This window comes from Vitis vinifera, chromosome 4 (genome assembly GCF_030704535.1).
Source record: "Vitis vinifera cultivar Pinot Noir 40024 chromosome 4, ASM3070453v1".
NCBI classification, from domain to species: domain Eukaryota; kingdom Viridiplantae; phylum Streptophyta; class Magnoliopsida; order Vitales; family Vitaceae; genus Vitis; species Vitis vinifera.
Window position 1 is genome coordinate 683,448 of NC_081808.1, and position 24,366 is coordinate 707,813.

The 24,366-nt window shown below is 34.9% G+C and overlaps 5 protein-coding genes and 2 non-coding genes across 10 annotated transcripts; 3 read left to right on the plus strand and 4 right to left on the minus strand.

Moving 5' to 3' along the window:
• Window positions 1–1,006: 1,006 nt before the first annotated feature.
• Window positions 1,007–5,926, plus strand: LOC100250728 (serine hydroxymethyltransferase-like). Its single transcript, XM_002277110.5, has 12 exons — window positions 1,007–1,264; window positions 1,885–2,132; window positions 2,615–2,810; window positions 2,899–3,073; window positions 3,167–3,284; window positions 3,383–3,495; window positions 3,649–3,771; window positions 4,501–4,605; window positions 4,713–4,799; window positions 4,881–4,988; window positions 5,229–5,301; window positions 5,391–5,926. The coding sequence occupies exons 2-12, from the start codon at window positions 1,919–1,921 to the stop codon at window positions 5,663–5,665; spliced, it is 1,587 nt and encodes a 528-aa protein (XP_002277146.1). The 5' UTR covers window positions 1,007–1,264; window positions 1,885–1,918; the 3' UTR covers window positions 5,666–5,926.
• Window positions 5,927–6,227: 301 nt separating this feature from the next.
• On the plus strand, window positions 6,228–7,530 carry LOC104878979 (uncharacterized protein C6G9.01c). The gene is made up of 2 exons (XM_010650020.3): window positions 6,228–6,421; window positions 6,841–7,530. The coding sequence occupies exon 2, from the start codon at window positions 6,858–6,860 to the stop codon at window positions 7,329–7,331; it is 474 nt and encodes a 157-aa protein (XP_010648322.1). The 5' UTR covers window positions 6,228–6,421; window positions 6,841–6,857; the 3' UTR covers window positions 7,332–7,530.
• A 1,589-nt stretch (window positions 7,531–9,119) lies between these two features.
• LOC100245594 (60S ribosomal protein L28-1) lies at window positions 9,120–15,035 on the minus strand. Of its 4 annotated transcripts, none has more exons than NM_001378014.1 (4): window positions 14,885–15,035; window positions 11,865–12,017; window positions 11,324–11,487; window positions 9,120–9,644 (listed from the first exon to the last, which is right to left on the minus strand). In NM_001378014.1, exons 2-4 carry the CDS (start codon window positions 12,010–12,012, stop codon window positions 9,522–9,524), a joined length of 435 nt encoding a protein of 144 aa, NP_001364943.1. In that variant the 5' UTR covers window positions 12,013–12,017; window positions 14,885–15,035; the 3' UTR covers window positions 9,120–9,521. The 4 variants fall into 4 exon arrangements, with proteins under 4 accessions (NP_001364943.1, NP_001364944.1, NP_001364942.1 ...); NM_001378015.1 differs by lacking the exon at window positions 14,885–15,035 and adding an exon at window positions 12,196–12,219 and having other exon boundaries at window positions 9,345–9,644; NM_001378013.1 differs by lacking the exon at window positions 14,885–15,035 and adding an exon at window positions 12,109–12,208 and having other exon boundaries at window positions 9,355–9,644.
• Window positions 10,455–10,545, minus strand: LOC132253698 (small nucleolar RNA R24). Its single transcript, XR_009465584.1, has one exon. It is a non-coding gene; the product is annotated as a small nucleolar RNA R24 (small nucleolar RNA).
• LOC132253699 (small nucleolar RNA R24) lies at window positions 10,913–11,003 on the minus strand. The gene has a single exon (XR_009465585.1). It is a non-coding gene; the product is annotated as a small nucleolar RNA R24 (small nucleolar RNA).
• A 385-nt stretch (window positions 15,036–15,420) lies between the features above and the next one.
• On the plus strand, window positions 15,421–19,746 carry LOC100264627 (ferrochelatase-2, chloroplastic). The gene is made up of 9 exons (XM_002277254.5): window positions 15,421–15,712; window positions 16,763–17,030; window positions 17,137–17,280; window positions 17,456–17,557; window positions 17,815–17,918; window positions 18,010–18,136; window positions 18,266–18,418; window positions 18,606–18,706; window positions 19,203–19,746. Exons 1-9 carry the CDS (start codon window positions 15,627–15,629, stop codon window positions 19,513–19,515), a joined length of 1,398 nt encoding a protein of 465 aa, XP_002277290.1. The 5' UTR covers window positions 15,421–15,626; the 3' UTR covers window positions 19,516–19,746.
• A 618-nt stretch (window positions 19,747–20,364) lies between these two features.
• LOC100267911 (uncharacterized) lies at window positions 20,365–23,943 on the minus strand. Its single transcript, XM_002277297.5, has 3 exons — window positions 23,750–23,943; window positions 22,609–22,800; window positions 20,365–20,952 (listed from the first exon to the last, which is right to left on the minus strand). Exons 2-3 carry the CDS (start codon window positions 22,788–22,790, stop codon window positions 20,766–20,768), a joined length of 369 nt encoding a protein of 122 aa, XP_002277333.1. The 5' UTR covers window positions 22,791–22,800; window positions 23,750–23,943; the 3' UTR covers window positions 20,365–20,765.
• Window positions 23,944–24,366: the final 423 nt, after the last annotated feature.

Genomic DNA, 24,366 nt, shown 5'->3' on the forward strand with positions numbered 1-24,366 from the left:
AATTTTGTTAAATGCACATAAAGTAATATTTTTTTTTTTGGAAAATTTTTAAAGATTAAAGGAAATATAAATTAGTAATTGATGAAGTCTATGAAAAGAAAAATGAAAAATAAAAAATTATATTACAATGTTGAGTAATTTTTTATAATTTCTATTTTTTTAATGAACTTTTTCTTTGAATTATAATAACATGCTCCGAATCTCTTTATCTTATAAGAGATTAAGTTTTAATACCATATATCTTTTTTTAACGGTCTTTCTATCTTCTTATAATTAATATTTATATCATTTTTATAGAGTATTGTCGGTTTTTTTATATTAACTTTTAACAACATCCATTGATTTTGAATTTATAAACTATACATTTATAAATGTTATATAGTAAAAACATATTAATCTCTCAATTAAAAAAATATTTATTTATTCATATATTAATAATTACATTAAATTGATATTTTTCTTGATGGCAAGAATATTACTTAATAGGGGTTTTAAAGTAACAAGAATCTTGGGGTGGATTGGATATAAAATGAGTCATAAAAAAAAATAAAAAATTATTGTTTTAAATTTTAAAATTATATAAGGTGAAGTCTATACTTTTCATACTTTTTATTGATGTAAAAAATTATATATTTGTTATTTAAACAAAAAAATAGAAAGTGTATCCAACTGGATACTTGCTTTTCAATTTTTGTTTTTTCAAAATTATTTATTGGATTTTCCATATAAATACAATGTACAAGTATTCCTACTTTAAAAATAATTAATTTTATTTGAATAAATTAGAAAATTACTTTAGAAAACAAAATATTCCTTAAAAAAGACCCACAAGTTCAAGCCCACCAGGATAAATTTTATTTTCAAGAAGTATTTTCGGAATCACTTTCAAAGTATTTAAATTTTCCGAAATTAAAAAATGATTTAAAGATGGGCAATTGTAAAATATATTTAATTTATTCCTTTAAAAAAATCATCCACAAGAGTACTGAAAACTCTATATCAATTTGGTCCACGTGGCATAAACATATGATAATTTGGTCCGCGTGGCATTTCTGCTGTTGTTTTATTCTATTTTGAGTATTTTCGCATTCCAGTGCCTCTGACATCCAAATCTATATTGTCCATTTATCGCCACGTGGTTGCTCTCGCTGTGGTATTTATTTATTTATAATTATTTCTACTTAGCGTAGCGTGGCTCCCTTTTTAAGAATTAGGGTTTTAGTCCATCTCATCACTTTGGAGGAAGCTCTACTTCGATTCTCAGGTGGGTTTCATTTTCCTTTGATTCAAGGCCTGTATGAATTTCTATTTTGTATTTATTTCTATGGCTGTAAATTCAAGTAAAGGTTCTATTACTCCTCTGTTTGGTTGCTGGGTAATAAAAAGGATTTTTTTTTTTAATTTTTAATTTTTGTTCTTTTATGTCTGTTCCTAAACTGAAAGGATGCTGTACTTGGTTTATGTTATATATTGCTTTTCGTGCCATGAATGACTTTCATTTTCCATCGCAAGAAAGTTTTATTCTCCCTTTTTGCAAGTGTGTGTTTTTTTTGGACTTTCTTGTGGTCTGTTTGTTTGCCGAGAAAAGATAGAAAAATAAAAGAAGCTTGATTTTTGAGCGTTGGATTATTCGTCTTCTTCCTTTTACCTGTTTATAAAGAGAGAACGCAAGATACCCCTTTGCTCTAGGGTCTATTTTCAGATGCTCTGTTTGGTTGGCGTTGAAATGGTGGAAGAGCAAAGAGATTGGAATTTCAATTCCTGGGGAATTTTAAACGGAGGAACTAATTTTTAGCATGCTTTGAAGTTTGCATATTGATGTTTATGTATTGACTTTAATCCCATGTTCTTAATCATGGATTTTTTTATTTTTTTGGAGTGCAGAGGAATTCTGCAAGGCATCATATTAGAAGCCAGAATGCAGGCTTGTAGTGGAACTGCTGCTATGGGTTCTCTGCAACAGCCCATTTGGATTAAGGGGTCAAGTTTTGCTCCAAATGGGTCTACTGTCAATGGGTTCCCACACCAAATTAAACTGAACTCGGTTAAGCCATGTAGATCTTATATCAAAGGAAGCTTGGTTACTGGGAAGCCACCTTCCTCTGTGTCTGTCACTGTGCCTGGAAATGGGGGTAAGGATTCTTTTGAATATTAATATTTGGCATCAGTTTATATTTAATTTGTTTTCATCTTCTAAATGTCTATGTGACTGTCTTCTCATGACTCTTGCGGACATTGTTTGGAAAGATATTTTTTATTTCATGCATGTGTTCTCGGGTTGCAGGGGATTGGGGTTGTTATTGCTCTGGTTGGGAGTGGGCTTGCAACCATATGCATAAAGCAATAGCATGATACAATAAAAAAACAATCCAGTGGTTTTGAGTTTTGCCCTCTGTGTGAAAATTGCATGAATTTGATATATCATCTCTATTCTGAATAACTTTAAGACAGTACATGCTTTCTGCTAGATGACTTGTGGTCACTCTTTAATTATTGGTTTATAGTTGCTTCTTGCATATGATTTATGTTGGAAGTAAATTTGCAGATGACATTAGCCCTTCTTTGGGAGAACTTGAACACTAATTCCTTATGCATGGAATGTTTTGTTATGCAGATAGTGGAGTCAATTTTATTGACCATGGCTTGAATGAAGCTGATCCTGAAGTGTGTGCAATTATTTACAAGGAAAAGCAACGGCAAATGAAAAGCTTAGAACTTATTGCCTCAGAGAATTTCACATCCCGGGCAGTGATGGAAGCTGTTGGTTCTTGCCTCACAAACAAATATTCTGAGGGATTGCCTGGTAAAAGGTAAAACATGGTTTATTTCGTGGAAGTGTTTTTGTTCTTGCATTCAGTCTGCTTTTGCTTGATCCCATTGGTCAAATCAACGTATCAGGTACTATGGTGGTAATGAGTTCATTGATGAGCTGGAAACTCTGTGTCAGAAGAGGGCTTTGGCAGCATTCCACTTAGATGGAAAGAAGTGGGGTGTCAATGTTCAACCATTGTCTGGTTCTCCAGCTAACTTTGAAGTATACACTGCCCTTCTCAATCCACATGACAGAATCATGGTAAGTTGTTTTTTGCTTAATATTGCCTTTGATCATTGGAATTGTTTTGGATTGTATTGATCCGCACTAATCACACTTGTAAACCATACTTAGGGCTTGGACTTACCTCATGGGGGCCACTTGTCTCATGGTTTCATGACTCCTAAAAGACGGGTATCAGGCACATCAATTTATTTTGAGTCTATGCCTTATCGACTTGATGAATCTACAGGTGTTGCATCTTTATTGTTTTTAACTTACTGTAGGATAGTTGGTCTACTTATGTGATTGGATTTGTGCCTGATTTGAAGTTTACAAATTTTCAAACAGGTCTTGTTGATTATGACATGCTTGAGAAAACAGCTAATCTTTTTCGACCAAAACTCATTATTGCTGGTGCTAGTGCTTATCCTCGAGATTTTGATTATCCTCGTATGAGGAAGGTATGGGTATATGTAGTTATGCTTGCTCTTCAATGATAGTACTCTTAGTAATAAGTATTCAAATGTATTTTTCTACATTTTCTTTAAATTCGTTTTTTTCCCTATTTTTTTTTTTTTAATCTAATATTAGTTGCACTTGATATGCTCTGAAAGATTGCAGATGGTGTTGGTGCTTTTCTCATGATGGATATGGCTCACATTAGTGGACTTGTTGCTGCTTCTGTGGTTGCTGACCCCTTTGAGTACTGTGATATTGTGACAACAACAACACACAAGGTACAAATTGAACAATCTTGAAGTTATTTTGTACTAGGTTCATCCTCATTTGTGCCAATGCTGTGTATCATACTTGTGGTTTTCTTAACTTATTTTGATTTATTTAATAAGACAAATTGAGAATAAGTTATCAGTGTTATGCATATGCATTTACATTTTTAGCTGTCTAACTTGGTCCTCATTTGATAATTTTGTAGTGTAGTATATTGTGTAGAGACTTCTTTTCTGTATGGGTCCTGATTTATTCAGTGTAGTCTGTGTCTTTGTTCAATTTTTAGCTAACTATAATTTACCGGGGCACCAGTTTTATAAAATAACTGATTGCAAGATTGTTCTAATTTTTTTAATCTTCTATCTTGAACATTGCAATTTCTTAATTATAGCACAAAAAGTAGTTATTGTGGTAGAGGAAAATCATGAAGGGGTTGACACTGTCAAGACAAATGATTAATACTAAGGTTCATTGTTTATACGCTTTTATCTATTATTTTGAAATCCATTGTTGTATGTATTTGCCCATCTCTTTCTGCGAGTTTGGTATATAATGTTCAATGCACATGAGTAGCCACAAGAATTAGAATGGATTTTTATGAATGATCCTTTGCGTTGGAAAGGAGGAAGTTTCTACTGGTATATTTGTGAACTTGCCTTATACATGTGCGTATGCATATATTTTTCCATTGCAATCTTCACATGCTTGACTTAATTAACTTGGATGATTCTATCCAGTCTCTTAGAGGTCCTAGAGGTGGCATGATCTTCTTCAAGAAAGATTCTGTTCTGGGAGTTGACTTAGAATCTGCCATCAACAATGCTGTTTTTCCAGGTTTACAGGTTTGTTGGAGCCGTCTCTATGCTGTCTTTTTGCTTATGTGAACCTCTATTTCCTTCTCTGGTTTCTATTTATGAAATAAATGAAAGGCAATGATTTTTCTTTACAGGGTGGTCCGCATAACCACACAATCGGGGGACTTTCAGTCTGCTTAAAGCATGCCCAATCCCCAGAATTCAAGGCTTACCAGAACCAGGTACTACACTTTCCTTCCATTATTAGAATCTGGTTCCACTTGTGTTATCCATATAACTCAGCATTGTGTGGTGTCTTTTAGGTAGTGTCAAACTGTAGAGCTCTTGCTGGCCGGTTAATCGAATTGGGATATAACCTGGTTTCCGGGGGAAGTGATAACCACCTTATTCTTGTGGATCTTAGGCCATTGGTAAGTTTCTGGCATCTATGCTATGTTTTCAATCTTTCATGTTTAAGCTGATTTTTTGCCACTCATAAATACTCTACTTGTGGAGGCTGCTTTTTACTTGATCGTGAAAAATCTTCAAAATAATGATGAAAGTAGATGGATATTTAACTATATCAGTGAATCTCATTACAACTGCCCATTTCATTTCTTCTCCTGCGACTCACTCAGTTTAATAGTAATCCATGTGTCATCCATCAACAGGGTATTGATGGGGCTCGGGCGGAGAAGATTCTTGACATGGCTTCTATCACCCTCAACAAGAATTCAGTGCCTGGTAAACTTCAATCCTTCATCCCTTTTATATTCCACTGACTCCCCCTTTTCTCCACCTTATTCTACTTGCTCCAAATGTTAAAATCACAGGCGACAAGAGTGCCCTCGTGCCTGGTGGCATTCGCATCGGATCACCTGCGATGACTACCAGGGGATTCTCCGAGAAGGAATTCATAGCAACTGCAGATTTCATTCACGAGGGCGTGCAGCTATCTCTTGAAGCAAAAAAATCGGTTTCAGGATCAAAGCTCCTAGACTTCATGAAGTTTGTAACGTCCCCAGATTTCTCTTTGATAGACCGGGTGTCGGATTTGCAGAGGAGAGTCGAAACTCTCACAACCCAGTTCCCAATGCCTGGATTATAAACGGCACAAACTCACAAAGAAGTAGTGCTTAATATGAGAGGACCAAAGTTTCAAAGTTGATATTTGGCATAATGCGGAAGAATGCTGAGATTTTTGCATGCTTTGTATTATCATAACTTAGTACTTTCACCGATATTGCTGATAAAGGAAGAGACGGTGGAAGCCAGCCATGTCTATTAATTTCTTTTCCCCTTGTCATAAGCACTTGTATGGTGGCTGGACATGGAATAGTTTTCTGAATGCCAAAAGGGCTTTTGCTTCCATGCTTGATTTCAAAATATATAGAGAGAATAATTGTAAAAAAATAAGAGAAAAAAATCGAAAGATGAGAAAGATATATTTAGATGTATATGTAAAGGTTGATGGAAAGAAAATTAACCATTTACATTTTTCTTACTTTTATAAAAAAATCTATTTTATAAAGTTTATATTTTCATATTTTCGCTAAACATAAATTATTTAATTAAATTAAAATTTTTAAAATATAGTACTTTTTTTAAATTTTAAAAATAGAATTCCTAAGTATAAATTTTGCTGGCATCGTATGCTAAATCACTAAAACTTCAACATCTTCTATTGTTAAATGCTTAAAAGCCAAACAAGGTTTTATATGCTTTCTTACCCTCTTCAACGTTAAACCCTCGAACGAACAAGCGTGCGGCGCTTGTGCCCTTCTTCTCATTCAGTGGGAGCGCTTCTCTCAGACGCCGACGACATCGCCCACGGAACTCCGACTTGTAGTCTTCTCTTTTTTAGGTCAGTGGTCTCTCTGTTTCTCAAGTTGTTTCTGCCTTGGTTGTCTCTGACGAAGAGGGATTTTCCCCTAGGCTCGGTTGCTTTTAGTGTTTTGGCCAGGCAATACCTCTAGTCTCCACGTATTCTGAAAAAATCTGTTTCATCGCTTTTCTTGTAAATTTGTTGCCGTCTTGTTTCTGAATTTTGTTCGGAATTGAGATTTTTCTTGAAATTGATTTCTCGAAGCCTTGGTTCCAGGGCACCTGAATTTCTGTTTTCAGAAAATAACTTTTGTTTCCATCAATTTTAATTTGATTTTATCAAAATCGGCTGCTATAAAATGGGAGATGGCATTGCCCTTCTGATTCCACCTCTATTCAAGTTTGATTTTCTTGTTTTTTTGTTGTATATTTTGCAATAATAAAGAAGTGGGTTCGCAGCTTTCAGTCACAACTCAATGCCTAAAAAGAGTTCCGCAAAGAAACCTAAATCAAAGCAAGAAAGCCCAGATGTGGAACAGAAGAAACCGACTCCTATAGTGAAAGAACCTCGTAATGAGATTGATGAGATTTTCTCGGGGAAGAAGAGGAAGACACCTGAGAAAGAGAGCCCAGATGTGGAAGAGGAGAAACCCACTCCCGCAGTGAAGAAATCCACCAATGAGATTGACGAGATTTTTGCGGGAAAGAAGAAGAAGAAGAAACCTAAGCAAGAGCAACCGGAGAAGGGGATAGAAGGTGTGAATTCAAAAGTGAAGAACAAGAAGAGGATTAAAAGAGATGAAGGGGGTGGTTTTTCAGATTCACCTTCACGGGCTAGAAAGAAAACAGAGGATGGACTCGTCCTCTACACAGAGGAGGAGTTGGGTATTGGGAAGTCAGATGCTGGAGGTACCCCACTTTGCCCTTTTGATTGTTCCTGTTGCTTCTGATCATACCCAGCTACTTCTTTGGGTGTTGAGTTGCTCCCTTGTTCTTCTGAAGTTTTGGGATATTCACTAAAATTTGAAATTTTGTAAGTTTATTCTGCAATTTTGATGGTCCAGTTTGAGGACGGTTGAGGGTGCTTATTCCATTATTTAGATGTACACTAGAGAACCATATTACATGAACCACTATCTATTTTTATAACTGATGGACATAATTTTGAAATTCTACAATTTGCGTTCCCAAATGAAGGATTCTGTTCATTCTAAATTTGCATTTTGAAGACTTGGGTAGATTCTTCTCTAGATTTCAAGCTACTAGCAGTTGCAGCAATTGATACAGTAACATAGGCATCCATCAATCATATAATTGAGAAGTTGAGTTAAAAGACTCTTAAGAGTCCTCCAATAAGCTGTAAATTCTGCTGCATTTTTTGATGATGAGTTCTTGACTAAGGTTTACACCCTTACCTTATTTCTATTGTCATTTATGGGCTTTGTTGTGTGAACACTTTTCTTTGCCAATCAGCTCGAGCTTTGGAGTTTTCTTTGTCAGATCACAGGTTCTTTACTCACCAATTCAGACGTCTCCTTTTACTCTTTCTACCGGCCTTGAAGCTTAAGGGAAAGTTCAGTTCTTATTATTCTATTTTGCCCTCTAAAGAGCTAGTAGGTTCATTGCTTGGCTTCCCAAACAGTTTTCCTCATCAGCATCAACACAACAAAATTGAAAAATTGAAATGCTAGATACCATTTTGCAAATGCTCCTCAACGCCAACCTGCATAAGAAATGACCCATCAGTTTCCTATATTTCACCGTTTTCTTATACCTCAATTTCCATCATATAGTTTAAACCATTGTTATGGACTGCATATTGTTTGCTCATAGTATTTTTAATGGCGAAGCATCTGCATTTCTACTTGCCCCCACCCATGCATGTTCTCAGTGTTTCCATTCCTGAAACTATTCAGTATGTTCAGGGACATGCTAGGTGAGAAACAATGCTCAAATTATTTGGTTGCATGAACTCGTATTCTTCTGAGTTGTTCCTATGTTCTTGCTGAGTTCAAACATATGTTCATAGGGCAACGGTTGGCTCAAAACATATTGTTTTGGCAACCTGCTCCACCCAGTTTCGCATTGATTCTGAAGTTTTCAAGTTTTTTAACTTTTTATATTCCCTCCATTCATTAGTATTTATAAAATTAGCATTGTTGTAGGGCTATACTTGAGTAGTGTTACAACACTGGCGGTAAGTTCATCCCTTAGTGTCTTGTTAGTTTACTTACAATTTGGTTGCCATTGGAAGCTAAGGTCAAAAACAACTTTCATTCCAGAAGTGGATCACCGCAATTCTGGAATAACAAATGGTATCATTGAATACAGTTTATTGTAGATATATATCTGAACTGAGAAGCCCCTACAATATCCAACAGATGCTTTGCTTTTAGTTTGGTTAGAATGCTAGGGCTTATGAAGGTAAGATGCTCTACCTCAAGATGGAATACCCCGGCTTTATGACATCAATACTAAACAAATCGCCAAAGCAATCAGTACTATTTTTTGCCATTGCCCACACATGGCTGTAAACTATTATGCAGCAAAATGTGCACAGGCTCATGCCTTTCTTTTCGCCTAAAACTTGGAGCAAATAACCTCAGTACGACTGCATTTTCTTTAGTAACCCCAATTCAGGGCATGTTTGGAATGGCTGGAAATCATCTTTCACTTAGAAGTATTGGAATAAGAAATCTTCCTCATTACTGTTTTTGGAATTACAATTAGAAATGAGAGTGAAACTAAAAAATAATTTATTGTCATAAAACCTAAAACCCAATTTGTAAGAATTTTGATCTCTTTCATTGCAATTCACTTCCATTCCCCTACTTATTCACATTCCATTTCTACATTCCAAACACATCCTCAAGGTAATGGTGCAGGCATTAGCAATTTTAAGTCTGACCAGCTCAGTCACCATGGAAAGATGGCATTCATGCTCGCTTTTAACAACACAAAAATGGCAGAACGTAGAGAATTATTTAATATTTTATAGATTGGAATCTAGGAAAAATTTCTTTGCAATACATTGAATTTTTTTTTTTTTTAAAGACTAGAACCATCTAGAATGTCAAAAAAAGGACAAAGTTCAAAATAGTCCTCTTCCATCCTCAAGTGTCTCACTTTCAAGCGTGGAATTAGACAGCCTGCCTGTTCCTCTTCTTCACACCAGATTTGGCAACCTTGAGGCTCCTGTGCACAGCACTCAACCTTGCAAGAGCTGCCTTCTTTAGATCAACCCTGTAATAATTATCTGAAACCTGACATTAATGAAAAAAAAAAATTGTAACACAGGAATGTTATCACACTGAATCATTTTATATACTAATTTGGGGTGGCTGGGTATACCGTATAGCACAGCAAGAAAATGAGATAATAATAATAATTATTATTAGTTTTATTATGAAAGAATTTGACTCTGCATGTAAGCCAGGCTTTGCACCATCTTTCCTCGTGTAATTAAAGGAATGACAGAAGATAGAAAACATGGCCACTTTAATTTAGCTTATGATTATGTTAAGTGCTAAAGGGGGGAAAACTAATTAGCACTAGACCGTCAATAAGCACCAAAGACACTGCAGTACCATATAGAACAACCATGAAATAAAACAGAATGGTAATTAAAAAACACCAAAACCAAAATGAAACACAAACAATCCTGATTGAAATTAAGACGTACATTAAAAAGAAAAAAGAAAGCTTAAAAGACTTCCTAAAACAATATGTACAAGAGTTTGCATGTAAGCCACATTTAGTGTCATTCCCTCATGTAATTAAGGGAATGGCGATAGAAAACATGCCTCAATTTAATTTAGCTTATGATTATGTTAAGTGCTAATTATTTGACTAATTAGCACTGGACCGTCGATAAGCACCATAGACATTAAAATGGCATGTAAAAAAACCAGAAAATGACGAGACATTATGTCAAAACCCCAAAAGCCAACATGAAAACACAAAAAATTCCAATTGAGATAAGAAATTCTCACATATGGGATTCAGTCAAATAAAACCAACTCAATTTTCCAAAATCATAATCTCATCCACTTCAAAGTATGTGGGGTTGGGAAGGAGCTCAGAAGCCAAGCGTAACAAGAATATTTCATTGAAGATCCAATTAATATGGATTCTTCTTACATGTTAGCTTCTCATCACTGCATCAAATTCTTCCAAGTGTATTTTCAAGAAACACTAAGTCATTGATCAAATTGTTTATTGGATGTCTAAATTTCAAGACAAAAACTCAGTACCTACATTAAACTAATGATTTGGAAGACAAGCACCGAGGAAACTTTATTCTTTAAGAATCCCATAACAAAAGGATGCTAATGAAATAAAAAAAAATAAGACCCTCTTTGAAAACTATTCTTGAAGACTGTTTTATGTCAAAACCCCAAAAGCCAACATGAAAACACGAAAAATTCCAATTGCGATTAGCAATTCTCACATATGGGATTCAGTCAAATAAATCCAACTCAATTTTCCAAAATCATAATCTCATCCACTTCAAAGTATGTGGGGTTGGGAAGGAGCTCAGAAGCCAAGCGTAACAAGAATATTTCATTGAAGATCCAATTAATATGGATTCTTCTTACATGTTAGCTTCTCATCACTGCATCAAATTCTTCCAAGTGTATTTTCAAGAAACACTAAGTCAATGATCAAATTGTTTATTGGATGTCTAAATTTCAAGACAAACTCTGTACCTACATTAAACTAATGATTTGGAAGACAAGCACCAAGGAAACTTTATTCTTTAAGAATCCCATAACACAAGGATGCTAATGAAATAAATAAAAAAATAAGACCCTCTTTGAAAACTATTCTTGAAGACTGTTTTATGTTCTTCTAACTCAGAAAATACGCCTAGCACAAGCCAAATAATAGCTTTACAGTGATCTATTCAGCTGAACTTCTGGTTTTCCAAGAAAACTAATACCTGATTCACAACAGCTTTTGCCATTCGAGGGAACTCCTTCTTCATTACTGACTTCTGAAGTGAAATTGAGGGATTGTTTTGTTTCTTTGTTTTTGAAGTTGCAAGTACCACAGACAGATCTTTACCTCCGGGCTGAATTGTAACTGTCTTGCGGTTTGCTAGTCCTAAAAATTTCCGAAGCCAAGAAAAATTAACAAAAAAATAATAATATTCAAGTGGATACAGATAATTTTCTGAAACATGACTAATTTTCCCACGACTCACAACTTAAAAGAATCTGTTGGGTAGCTGAAAAAACTGAGAAAAACAAAAGAAAATAAAATCTTATGGGTTTTATGTTTGAGAAAATGGATTTTTTTTTCAAGGTTCCAAAAATTAATGAAAAATATATCTAAATTAATAAGTCGGTTTCTTTTCTTTTTCCCACTTTCTCAGTGCCAACTCGCACGTCAAATAATATTTTCTTTCCCCAGAAGGTTTTTATAAACCACTTTCCCTCAAAACGAGCGAATCCAAAAACAGATCTATGAACTTTTATTACCGGAGTGCTTGAAGGAGTGAACATTGCAGAGGTTGTTAGTCTCTTTACTGAACTGTACTTTTGCAGTTCCATTTCCAAACTCCTTCACAAGAAACGAGTTATTCTTCTTCACTATCTCCCAAATCAACGGTCCAGGTACGTTCGCCATTTGATCTGCACAAATTGCGGAAGCTTTAGCATTGAGATTGACAAAAATCAGAAAACCAGAAATTACAGGATGTGTATATGATTGAAGAGAGATCACTGTTTGGTTTTTGAGAAGTGTAGATTGTAGCTTAATTTTCTCAGAAACCAAACAAAGGGTTAGGAAAAGCAGAAGGCCTAGACAGACATAAATGGCAAGCCATACGCCCATACCTTGAAATGAGATTGCGAGAAAAACCCTAAATAGAAGTCCATTTATATAGAGATGCCAAAACCCTAAGAGGGAGGGATGCGGAGGGGTTTAATGTGAAATTACGGAAAAGACCTCCTGTGGAGAAGTATTTGCCACTTGGTCGTGGGTTGTGCCTCAATAACAAATATTTACCATATGGCGTACTTTACTCTTTGGGCCGAAGCCCAACCCTGAGGGGAAGTGGCTGACATTGGACTGGGCTTGGATCCAATTAAAGCTCACCCAATTTAAAAAATTATCTTGTCTTTAAAATGAAAGAATAAGAAAAAAAGGAACACTTTTAAACAGAATTTGGACTACCAATAATCCAATAATTAATAAAAGAAAAATGGATTAAATTATTTTTATAAATTTTTATTACAAGAATTTATCATCACAAAATTTGTTTAAGAATTTAGGGATACTAGATTTATTTGTTTATTATTATATCATCTATTTCTTATAGGTTATGTTTGATTTTTTCATAAAATATTTCAAAAATAATTAAATATAATTTAAATTAATTAAAAACTTATACATTTTAAAATTATTTAATCTTTATAGTAATAAATTAAAATAAATAAAACAAGTTTAAAATAACAAATAAAAATAATTTATTATCTTTTATTTTCCTTCATTTTTTCTTTCCTTTTACTTTTCTTCTCTACTCTATTTCCTGAACCAAATATAGCCATAAAATATTACAAAAAGATGAAAAAAAAAAAACAATAAAAGAGGGAAAAAGTTTAAATTTAATAAAAAATTTCTTCCAAGTTTAGCAAATTTATTTCTTTTTCCTCCTTATAGGAAAGAATTTGAAGAGGTGTAGGAAAAATAAATGGGAAAAAAATAGAAAAGAAAGGAGGAAGGAAAGAGAACATGAAGAAAAATAAAAACTAGATTTAGTGTCTAAAAATTATTTTTATACAGGTTGCAAACTAATTTCACATCTTTTTATTTTTTATGTACAAATTAAATAATTTTAAATTATAGAAAATTTTAATTATATTTGATTTTTTCTTACATTTTTCACAAAGAAATTAAATATAAAAAAAATTATATTTAAAAGAGTCTCGATCTGAACTGTTATAAGCTGAAAGCACTTTCATTTAACTTGGAACATGAGAACAATATGATGACCACTTGTTTCACGATTAAGTTAAAAAATTAACCAACTTTTGTTGATAATAATTTTCTATCAAATTTATATTCATATCAAATTTATTTACCATCCATTTTTTTTAAATATAAATTACATCTCTAATTTACAAACCAAGTTGTTACATGTCCAGATTTGTACGATTAATTGAACTTTATGCTAAAACCAATGGTCTCCTACAAGCTCACTCCACCACCTGGCCGGGAAGCACTGACAAGTAGTCTAAAAATCAACATATTCCCAACATATTTTTGTAAGGTTCTTTGCAAACCAGGATTCAAAGAAATGCATCTACACTGAATCCATGAAAAATCAAATAGATGGGACAAGAAAAGAAATATTTAGCTACTTTAAATTTGAAGGGAACTATGGCAAAAAATTGCAGCTCACTCCAATCGTGTTAGGTAGCTCTTTTTGGGCACCGTGCAAAAGGTGGCTGGTTACCATAGTGAACCAAGTCCCCGTGTCTATTGTGCCGGTTAAAAAATCCAGTTACAGATGGGAAGGGAAATGTATCCGGGTATTGTATCGTGAAACAACAGTGAATTTCACAAAAGTCTTCCTCCGGAGAGTCCATTTTGGCTCCAAGCGGCAGTCAGGTCACCATGAACTGGAGCCCGCTGTTGACTCTGAATATGGAGCCATGACTGAGTGTATATTTGATCCCCCAAGAAGTAAGGCTTGTAGAGATCAAATACCACACCATTTCACGACACAAGATGAATTAATCCAAATTGAACGTAGTAACACTACTGGACTTTGTTAATCCAATCTATGTACCATCTGTCAAGCTTAAATCTACAATTTCCATGATCATATGTTTCCCAAACTTATTACCTAAAGAAATAAGAGCTTTGCTGTCCTATCAATTGAGGATTATATCGTAGCAGATATGACGTTAGAAATAAATAGACACAAACTGCACATCAGAAGAACTTTTTCTACAAAAGATTCACATATTCATTTAGCTTCGTTGTATTCATTGCCACAACGAGAAAGACAGTTGATTTCAGGCACAAGAATGAAAGAAACATCCATTCTACCATGTAGAGAAAATGCAGAAATAATAAAATGTTTTAAAACTCGGGTCATGGATGACTCATCTTTTAAAAGAAAAAGAGCCTGAGACGCAAATAAGGAAATGAGATATATTAACGGACCGTTTGGTTGCCGAGAAAACAGAGTAAAAACCAAAAAATGTTAGGATGGAACTAGGACAAATAAATGAAATAGATTCACAAATCCAAAACCTTAATGATCCGCTTGGTTACAAAAAAAAATGGAAGGAAAAGAAGAGAAATAAAAAATTCAACTTCTAGGCATCTATTACGCAGAAAACCAAAAACCGAAATAGAAAAAAGAAAAAGGAAAAAAAATTCAAGAAAAATCAAAAGATTCAAGACATTTTTTCTTTGCTTTTCCTCCGTTTTCTTATAAACCAAACAAAAGGCATAAAAAATATATATATATTGCAAACTTGATTACCAGGCGGCATATGGGTGCCAATGTTGAGCACCAAACTGCAGAATACGCTTGCAGTTCCATCGGATTTGCCCTAAAATCCTATTGGAAGAACTGCAGATTCGCGCAAAGCAGAGGAACCCAACTCAGAGAAGAGGCGTGGAAATTACGAATGGCAGAAATGATGCATCGGATGCGAATTTATAAAGGTCCACACAAACCCTAAAAGAACGAGGGTGGTGAAATTACAAAAAAGAACACTCGGTCTTGAACCGGGGAGTGTGATCTGGTGTGGACTGGACTGGGCCTAGTCATTTGGACCGAGACCGTACACAGTACCAATTTTATTTCTAAAGAGGTTAAAAGTTAAAACTCGATTTTATTTTTTAAAATTGGATTATTATTTTTCTTTGGATTTTAGACGACAATGCTGAAGGAAAATCGTTGTTTGATTGCCGACAAAAAGAAAAAGAAAACTGGAAAAAAAAATTAAAGGAAAAAAAAAAAAAAAAAAGAAGAAAGCAGAGAAGTCAAAAGGCAGCGACTCCACCAAACTTCTCCGAAACAGCTGGTTTGAAAGACTTGGTACACACGTCTTTTTCCGATACATAGTAGAGAGGGAGGATTTGGTGGAACTGCGACCAGCGTTTTTGACATTTTCAATTCAACACTCCACTCGAAAGCCCTAGAAATCCCAATCTCATTTCCTCACAACCTATCTCTCACTTTTCCTCATTTCTCGAAGATTCGGGATTCGATTTTGGCCATGGAGGCAGTTTCAACCTCCAGTATTCTCCCCCATGGGAAAGTCTCCGGTTTGAATCATCGGAGCTTTAATCAGAAATCGTCTATGTAAGCATTTCTGCAGTTATCAATCACTTTCTCTTTGTTGAATTTGGAAGATTTATGAATCAGGAATTAATCAAACATTGATCGATTCTTTTCTTTTTCGTTTTTTTTTTCTTTTTTTGGGTGGGGGTGGATTGTGATTAATTTTTCGTTTGATGGATTATTGGGTGCTTTTTATTTGATTAATTCCTGTTGTGTGATATGATGCGCAATATGCGCAATTCAAGAACACCAATTGTTATCGGCTATTCGTAACAGTGAATTGTATTGAAGGCATTGTTGAGACAACCATGAAAAGTTGTATTTGAATATCCTTGTTTGGAGAAGGTGGCGGCTACCCTGGTAAAGGAAATGGGTTTGTGAATGAGACCGATGATCAAATCCTGGCTTCATCATGACTACAAATTTTGTAGCAGATCATCCCCTTGGAAGGGAAAAGGGAAGGAAAAACTTTCATTTGTGTTAACCTTTCAACGGGGTAAAGTCACATGGAGGATTGTGTGACTTGTGTCAATACCAGGTCTGAGTTGGATGATGAATGTACTCTGTCTGGTTGCTGAGAAAATGTAAGAAAAACAAGAGTTTAAGATTTGGGTTTGGTTTTTTCATTATTTGGGACTGGAAGAATGAGGGGTTTTCCTTAATTTATGTAATGCTGCCATTTGGTTTAGAGACAATGACCTAATCTCTCAGAATTAATAAATTGGGAAACACAAAACTCAGGCTTCTTCTTTTTTCTCAGCTCCATCAGCAGTCAAAGCCAGGGTTTTTGACAATGCATTGCGATTGGATTTTTCACTTAACAAAAACATACAAGAGAATGATAAAAAATGAGGCTATGGAGGCAATGTTTGTTAAGGTGGTTTTTAGAGAATTTTTCCACTGTTTTTGGTCTTACCTGTGATATTTTTCCCATGAAGGAAATATACACAATGGAGGAGCAAAAAAAGGCCATCACATTAATAGAGTTTATTGTAGTTTATAACACATGACAGGCTAGTCAGTATTTTATTCCATCAAATTAAAGTTCCAATTGTGTACTTCTGTTGCCAGGTCATGCCCTCAGACCAGATCGTTTAAGTCTGCACACTGTTATTCATCTGAGGGTCTCAAGGGATCACAGCTTTTGAACTCCATTGAGAAGAGAAATCCAGTTGGGCAAACATTTTCATCTGCAGGAGCATACACTTATGTTGGAAGTGCTGTGGAATCCCCTACACATGCTGTGGAAGAAAAGGTTGGAGTGCTGCTTTTGAATCTTGGAGGACCAGAGACACTTCATGATGTTCAACCATTTTTGTTCAATTTATTTGCTGATCCAGTACGTTATTCAATTTTATTTTATTTTCTTTTGCATTTTTCTCTAACAACATGAGTAGGTCTCAAGTCTTAAGTGTCACATTAATGTCTTCAATTCCTTGATGCAGGATATTATTCGACTTCCAAGGCTGTTCCAGTTTCTCCAGCGACCATTGGCTCAACTAATTTCTGTGATCCGTGCTCCCAAGAGTAAAGAAGGGTATGCTGCAATAGGAGGCGGTTCACCTTTGCGAAAAATCACCGATGAGCAGGTAGGAGATGCTTGCTCATGTTAAATTATTCATTTTATTCTCCTTTTTATGATCTTTATTGGCATCATTTGTTATACTTCTGCAGAAATCAACCATGTTTCAGATATTATGTTGTGTATTTTATGCGTGTTTGTGTTAGTCTGGTCCGGTTAATAGTCTGAGGTATTTTTTGCAGGCACATGCAATTAAAGCGGCTTTGGAAGCAAAGAACATGCATGTAAATGTTTATGTTGGCATGCGTTACTGGTACCCATTCACTGAGGAAGCAATTGAGCAAGTGAGTCCTTAAGTTCTGTGAGGCTAATGATCATTGTCTTGTACCAATCCCTAGTTATGTGGAAAAAAATTCAGTTCCACAAAGCTTGCTGATTTAGGAGAAACATAGCCCTACTTTTTTGTTCTATTAATAGAATGGAGGATATCTATGCTGATTTTGTAGTCTTCTAGTGCTATCCAAAGTTCAGTAAAAAAGTGCCTCCTCTCTCTTAAAATTATTCTTCATTATGGTTGAAATTTCTTCATTATCTGTGGCAGATTAAGAAAGACAAGATTACAAGGCTTGTTGTGCTGCCACTTTATCCTCAATTCTCTATTTCTACAACTGGGTCAAGCATCCGTGTTCTTGAAAGTATCTTCAGGTTAATTCTTGTTTCAGTTGGTATCTTTTTCTGCAGTCTATCGAAATTGTTTTTCTCAATTAAATCCTCTAAATTTTGAGTCATCTGCCAGGGAAGATGCATATCTGTCAAGGCTTCCTGTTTCTATTATACAATGCTGGTATCAACGACAAGGTTATATCAACTCTATGGCTGACTTGATTGAGGAAGAGCTGCAGATTTTCTCTAAGCCCAAGGAGGTGGGTTTTGTTCCCGTTATCTTGTTTTCTTTTTCCATAATATTATTCTTTGAAATTTTATTATTTGCACCATTAGTTGAGTTTTACTGCCGTAACAAATGAGTTCCTAACTTTTTAGAGGAATTCTAGGTGATGATATTCTTCAGTGCCCATGGAGTACCCGTTAGTTATGTTGAGGATGCTGGAGATCCATACAGAGATCAGATGGAGGAGTGCATCTACTTAATCATGCAAGAGTTGAAAGCTAGAGGAATCAGCAATAAGCATACTCTCGCTTACCAGGTTGGTCATAAAATTTGAGTTCTTAAGTTCAAGTTTCTGTTTCCAAGTGTTGCATGATTATCGGCTCTATGTCAGGCTGCTCTCTTTACTTTCTGCTTAACTGTTGATTTTCTTCTCCTCCTCACTACATAGGGGCTAAGTTTATTTTGTGTTGCTCAACTCCTTCAATTTGATTATTTTTCTTCAGAGTCGAGTTGGTCCTGTACAATGGCTGAAACCATACACTGATGAAGTTCTTGTTGAGCTTGGCCAAAAGGGTGTAAAAAGTCTCCTTGCTGTTCCAGTAAGGTATGTCATTAATAGTTAAAATAGAATTTGTGATTGTTCTTGTCTTCAGTTTGCATCATGCTTCATACTTCCACATCATTTCTCCCATTTCAATTTCTGGGTGTTAGTTTATGGGAGATTTTAGTTAGTCTTGAGCTTATAATGATTATCATTTGTTATTTGGTAGAGGCCTTAATTGTTAATATGTTGTTTTGGCTTCAGTATGAATGAACTTTGACCCATCTGCAATTTGTGACCATTTTGCAACTTGTAACATTTTCTGGTCTGCATGATGGGGTGAAAGGTGGATCAAAATGTGAATCTTTATGATCAGATGCTAATTATGTCTTTAGAATGCACTATCTACATGGGTCATGGCTTAACCTTGGTCTAGTAGTTGTTTCAAAACATTATTCGTGAATTTAGGAAGCAAATCCCATGTGATTTTATCATTTTAAGAAAATTTTTAGACAGTATGTTTAACATGTTTGCTACTCCAATTTTTTTCAAATTCCAGCTTTGTAAGCGAACACATAGAAACACTTGAAGAGATTGACATGGAGTATAAGCACCTGGCTCTTGAATCTGGAATCGAGAACTGGGGCCGAGTCCCTGCTCTGGGTTGCACCTCTTCTTTCATCACAGATCTGGCAGATGCTGTGATAGAAGCTCTACCTGCGGCAAAGGCCATGACAACACAGAGCACCTCTAAGGAATTCAACATGGATCCTGTGAACTATGCTATAAAAATGTTCTTCGGATCAATCTTAGCATTTGTTTTGCTCTTGTCACCGAAAATGATATCAAAGTTCAAAAACCAGCTCTTTTGAAGGATATTAGGACACACTAAACCATTGCGGACTCCATCATACTCGACACAGGCAGCCCTTACAGAGAATGAAAGATGAAACATAAGAACACAGATTTTTTTTATTCAAGAATCTCAAATATTCTCTCTTTTTTTTTTGCTTATACCAAAGATGAGATTTTTGGGATGTAACTTGTGTCACCGGCATATAGTATTGATTTGTGAAATCTTTGATTCCAGTATATTATCTTTATACATTGTCTTATTGGGAAGGCATGAATATGACAGCAGTGTGTAACAATATACCAGTTGGGCATCTTGCTTTTTGCAGGGGCCCTTAACGCTTGCCGAATGTATTACACCTTCTCATTTCCCTTTATCAGTTAAGGTTTGGTGTGTAAACCAAGTGCAACCCCAACTAAGAGCCTGTTTGGGACTGATTCTAGTTAAAAATTAGAAGCCGCTTCAGTAGAAACACAGTGGCTTGGCATTTGGACATAAATTTTTACAAAAAAGAAAAAATGAAAAAAAAAAAAGGGTTTCTAGTATTTTTTGGCAATATATTACATAATAAAAAAGTGATAGAATCACTTCAAAGTGATTCTCCACTTCGAGCATTGAAAAGCGCTTTCAACCCTTTTAAATCACTCCTAATCGAGCTCCAAGTGATTCAACTGCAACAAACCAAACCCTATCGTAGGTTGCAAAGAAAAAACCAATCTAGTCTTCTGGAAATATTTCGATCTCCATGGAGATTGCATAACAAATGGCAAAATTATATGCAATGTGTAGTAGCCACATTACCACAAAATGGCATCACGCTGGTCCATCTGATGCAACTAAAAATTTAGTGTGCAGAAAGCCAGAAACATTATTAATGTGTATACCATTTAGGTAAGCAAATAGGTAGTAGTATCAAACACATTCAGCCTCTACATGAATCATACCCCATCTGGAATTGTTCAGATATCACATGCTTGCAACACCAGGTACCTTCCTCAGCCAAATTTGGCTTAAATGCATCAACAGACAGGCAAATTATTCAGAAAAAAGGATGTTCCTCTGACTCATCAGTATCACAATTCTTGGGGAAAAACAAATGAAAAGGGGAAATTGCCATGTTGGATTACGGTCTCAATTAACTAAACCATGTTACTGAAAAAATATATCCAATGGTGAGCATCATCAGATTGATTCAAATCCAAAGATGATTCTCCTTGATGCAGCACTTAGTGATCAGTGTGATCGCATTCGTGATTCTTCATGCAATACTTAGACATAGTAGCCAGTGAATGTAAATCCTCGTCCTACAATCTCACCAGCACAAAACCAGGCAAAGCACTCCAGCCCAAACAAAGCAGCAATGCCTGCATCCTCGACCTTCATCTCCTGCCTGTTCTTCCATAGTTGCTTGACACAATCAAGTTCCTTCCAAAAGGCCTCATAGCGTCCAGGAATACTGTACCAATAAGTCAATTAGATAAGCTGATCATTGATGATTTAACATGAACAAGAAAGGAAAAGGAGTCCACATTGAATTGCTTGAGGAAACAGTGCATTTTGTTTCGGTAGGAATTTCTTAGCCCAAATTAGCTAGAGTTGTGTATAACTTTTAATCAGAATTCATTTAAGGCAACAGTAATCAGATTTCACAAGAGATTGCATGACAAAGCAGGCTTCTTTTTAAACGATCATATTCTTGGTTGAGGTTTTCTTCTGTCATACAAAACTACATCCATGCTTCAACAAGGATAAAATACAAGAATATTCACAAAGTTCACTAAAAATGAGAGGAATGAAATAGAAATTACACAACAGAATAGAACTGATGCATCCTCATCAAAATTATGGACCACAAGCACTATTCCTTTCAACGCCCAAAGGCATCCAAAAGAAAGTGCAAATCTTTTTTCAGTTGAATGATTGGGTATAAATAATGAAACATAGAGAGTATTCTTTGATATTTTTTACAGCAATAGAAAGATCTATGGAGTCATCACAACAGTTTAACCATATCTAAAAGCACTCATAAAGGAATCCAGAACATAATGCTAATGAGTATGAATTAATAACATGAAATACAAACACGTAATTCACTTCTTTGCCAGATGGTTTTCATAATGAACAATTAGAACCATCAAGAAAGCTCTATCCAACAAGCAGAAAAAATGTCAGTCGAAATATATCATTAGCATGAGCAAGATGACAGAATGCCTCCATTAAATGAAGATGATTGAACAAGAGTTCTAACTAACAGGTGGTATTTAGGAGTAACAGTTGTCAAGCCCAAACTCAGTCAAGTATAGAGACCAATCCAAGCTCAATCAAGGTTGATCTCAATCCAAACCATCCAATCCAAATTCAGCCTCTTGTGTGTATCAAGATGTGCTCAAAATTTGGATGACCTGAATTGAATATCCCATCTAAAAATATCCACGTAGCATAATAGAACATTTTTACTCGAATCCCATATATTTTTTCCTATTGATTTTTTACTTCTAGCAATCTTTTTTTAGCATTTTCCCCAGAGATAGCATATGAAACAGATTGGTTCAAGCTCATATAAAAAAAAAAGTTCAGTCATTCTCAAAAACTTGTAGCCAATATGATGCCAAACTAGCCAAACTTGGGTCAGCCCGTGTATAATTGGAACAAAAATAAATTCTCAGAGCTTGGGCTGTAAATGAAGTGAGGGTGTTGTTTTTGGTGTATAATAGTAATTGCTTTACCTATCAAAAATAAAAAATAACAAAACTCTGAGAGTCACCCAAGACAACCTAGATTCAGTCCAATTCAGCCAGCGCACATTTGTGGCAATATTGCCAATATATGCAGAGATCAAACTGTAAAGTCCATTCTAATCATGAGCCCTAAGATGGATTTTCTGCAAACTATTTGAACCTGTATAATGAATCAAATATTGAGTCAAACATAACACTTGTCAAAGCACAGATTCTTAGGTTTTTAATACAATTGAGAATCATCAAAATTACAGTCCCAAACCATAAGAGATCAAGGAAAACTGAAAGCAAAATAGTATAATGGACCCAGCAAGTTTGATTGAATGACCAAGAAAATTGAAATATAGATAGTTGGAGTAATTTGATAAACTAACCTGGCAAGACGAGTGTAGAACAATTGTTTCGACAAAAGATTGCATTTCTCCACGGTCGGCGGCTCCTGGATGTACTGCTTATTTTGCTCCATCAGCTGCTTGTAGTAGGCACATCCATGCTTGGCCACGAACTGTGAGGCCTGGGAAGCCTTGGATTGCAGTTGAACCAGTTTGGAAGCCATGAATTCCCACCTAAGAAGACATAGTCATTCACTGTTTCAGATATTGTAACCATAAAAAATAAAAAATTCCCATATATATGGAATCATTCATATGCTTTGTGGAGAAAATGAAGGAAAGCACTTATTGTTAAGAGTGTTTTATTTTGACTTTCACTTAAAGACTTTGTTTTCGAAAACAGAAAAAACCAAACATAGAAAACAAGTTTTGCAACACATTTTCAAAAATATTTACCGGAAAAAAAAAATTAATCATTCTTAAAAATTGTTACCATACTGTTTTTTATGCTTCAACCGTGCACATTAGCAATTGAAAATGATTGAAAAAACAAACTCATCATTGTTTCAATTCTTTGAAAAAGGAAATTTTCTCTGAAATAACATTTTCATTTCCACACTAACACAGGCTCTACAAGATTTGGTGCCTGAACAAAAAATTTGGTACCCAACTTTTGGGGTTAGGAAGGAAGATTTGACACCAAATCTAACACATTTTCGGGCATTTTCTAATAATTATATGATATAACAACAACAACAACAACCTTTTATCTACAATACATTTTCTTTTTTATAAAAAAAAAAATTCAGTATTACAACACTATAATGCCAAAAATAAACAATGAGTTCTCAAGCCATCAAGCTGCGGACAACAATGAATCAAAGATTTGAAACCATCGATAAACAGTCAGTACACGAAATTTGTGGATTACATTATTTGAAACTATCGATAAATAGTCAGTACCCGAAATTTGTGAATTACATTATTTGAAACTATCGACAAACAGTCAGTACACAAAATTTGTGGATTACATTCATCAAACCAACACATCAGATCATTACTAAATAATATATCAGACCTTCATTTCAAGAATCTTATAGTTCAAGTCACAAACCCTAATCAAACCACCAACAAATAGACAAACGAGCAGGTACTTATAAATCTTAGGAATGAGATTTAATACCTGAAGTTTCTCAGTAGTTGATGAGGGAGGGAGGAAGAGAGAGACAGATAGGGTTTTATGGGTCTATGGCAGCTCTCAAGCTCACAGATCTCTATAGCCTTGGCCGCTCCCTCCAGTAAATTCTCTGCGGTGTGATCAAGTGACCACTAAAATTTTGCCATGTTATTGGATCCTTGGTACACGTCGGCAAGGCCGTGTTGGTTGGAATTATGTGTAAAGTGTGATTGTAGAATTGATTGAATTCAAAAATAAAAATAAAAAATTGTTTTTAATTTTGTGTGCGTGTGTTTGAAACCTAGAATTTTTCTTGATATTGACTCATTTAATTTTACATCGCTAGTTAATCTACAAATCATAAATCAGTAGAAAATAAATTTTGTAAATTCTCACATTTATTTATTTTTATCATTTATGCATTTTATCTTTTTCAATTTATTTGTTATATATTTTCAACTGTTTTAATGCAAATTCATATAATCTGATAAGATTAATAAAATATATTCTTATTTAAATATCTAAGAAACTTATGATAAACGATATTGATGCTCTATAAAAAAAAAATTATGTAAATGATAAATAAAATTTGATAATATTTTAGGAAAGACAAATTTTTTTTT

Bases quoted from the DNA above. Each gene is read 5' to 3' on its own strand.
- LOC100250728 (XM_002277110.5), top strand. From the start codon at position 1,919: ATGCAGGCTTGTAGTGGAACTGCTGCTATGGGTTCTCTGCAACAGCCC. The intron at 4,800-4,880 runs GTACTACACTTT...GGTGTCTTTTAG, and splicing joins TCAAGGCTTACCAGAACCAG to GTAGTGTCAAACTGTAGAGC. The intron at 4,989-5,228 runs GTAAGTTTCTGG...ATCCATCAACAG, and splicing joins TTGTGGATCTTAGGCCATTG to GGTATTGATGGGGCTCGGGC.
- LOC104878979 (XM_010650020.3), top strand. From the start codon at position 6,858: ATGCCTAAAAAGAGTTCCGCAAAGAAACCTAAATCAAAGCAAGAAAGC.
- LOC100245594 (NM_001378014.1), bottom strand. From the start codon at position 12,012: ATGGCGAACGTACCTGGACCGTTGATTTGGGAGATAGTGAAGAAGAAT. The intron at 11,488-11,864 runs GTAATAAAAGTT...GGAAATTTTTAG, and splicing joins TCACTCCTTCAAGCACTCCG to GACTAGCAAACCGCAAGACA. The intron at 9,645-11,323 runs GTATTAGTTTTC...CATTAATGTCAG, and splicing joins CAAAAGCTGTTGTGAATCAG to GTTTCAGATAATTATTACAG.
- LOC100264627 (XM_002277254.5), top strand. From the start codon at position 15,627: ATGGAGGCAGTTTCAACCTCCAGTATTCTCCCCCATGGGAAAGTCTCC. The intron at 17,031-17,136 runs GTACGTTATTCA...TCCTTGATGCAG, and splicing joins TCAATTTATTTGCTGATCCA to GATATTATTCGACTTCCAAG. The intron at 18,137-18,265 runs GTGGGTTTTGTT...GAGGAATTCTAG, and splicing joins TTTTCTCTAAGCCCAAGGAG to GTGATGATATTCTTCAGTGC.
- LOC100267911 (XM_002277297.5), bottom strand. From the start codon at position 22,790: ATGGCTTCCAAACTGGTTCAACTGCAATCCAAGGCTTCCCAGGCCTCA. The intron at 20,953-22,608 runs GTTAGTTTATCA...TTATTGGTACAG, and splicing joins TTCTACACTCGTCTTGCCAG to TATTCCTGGACGCTATGAGG.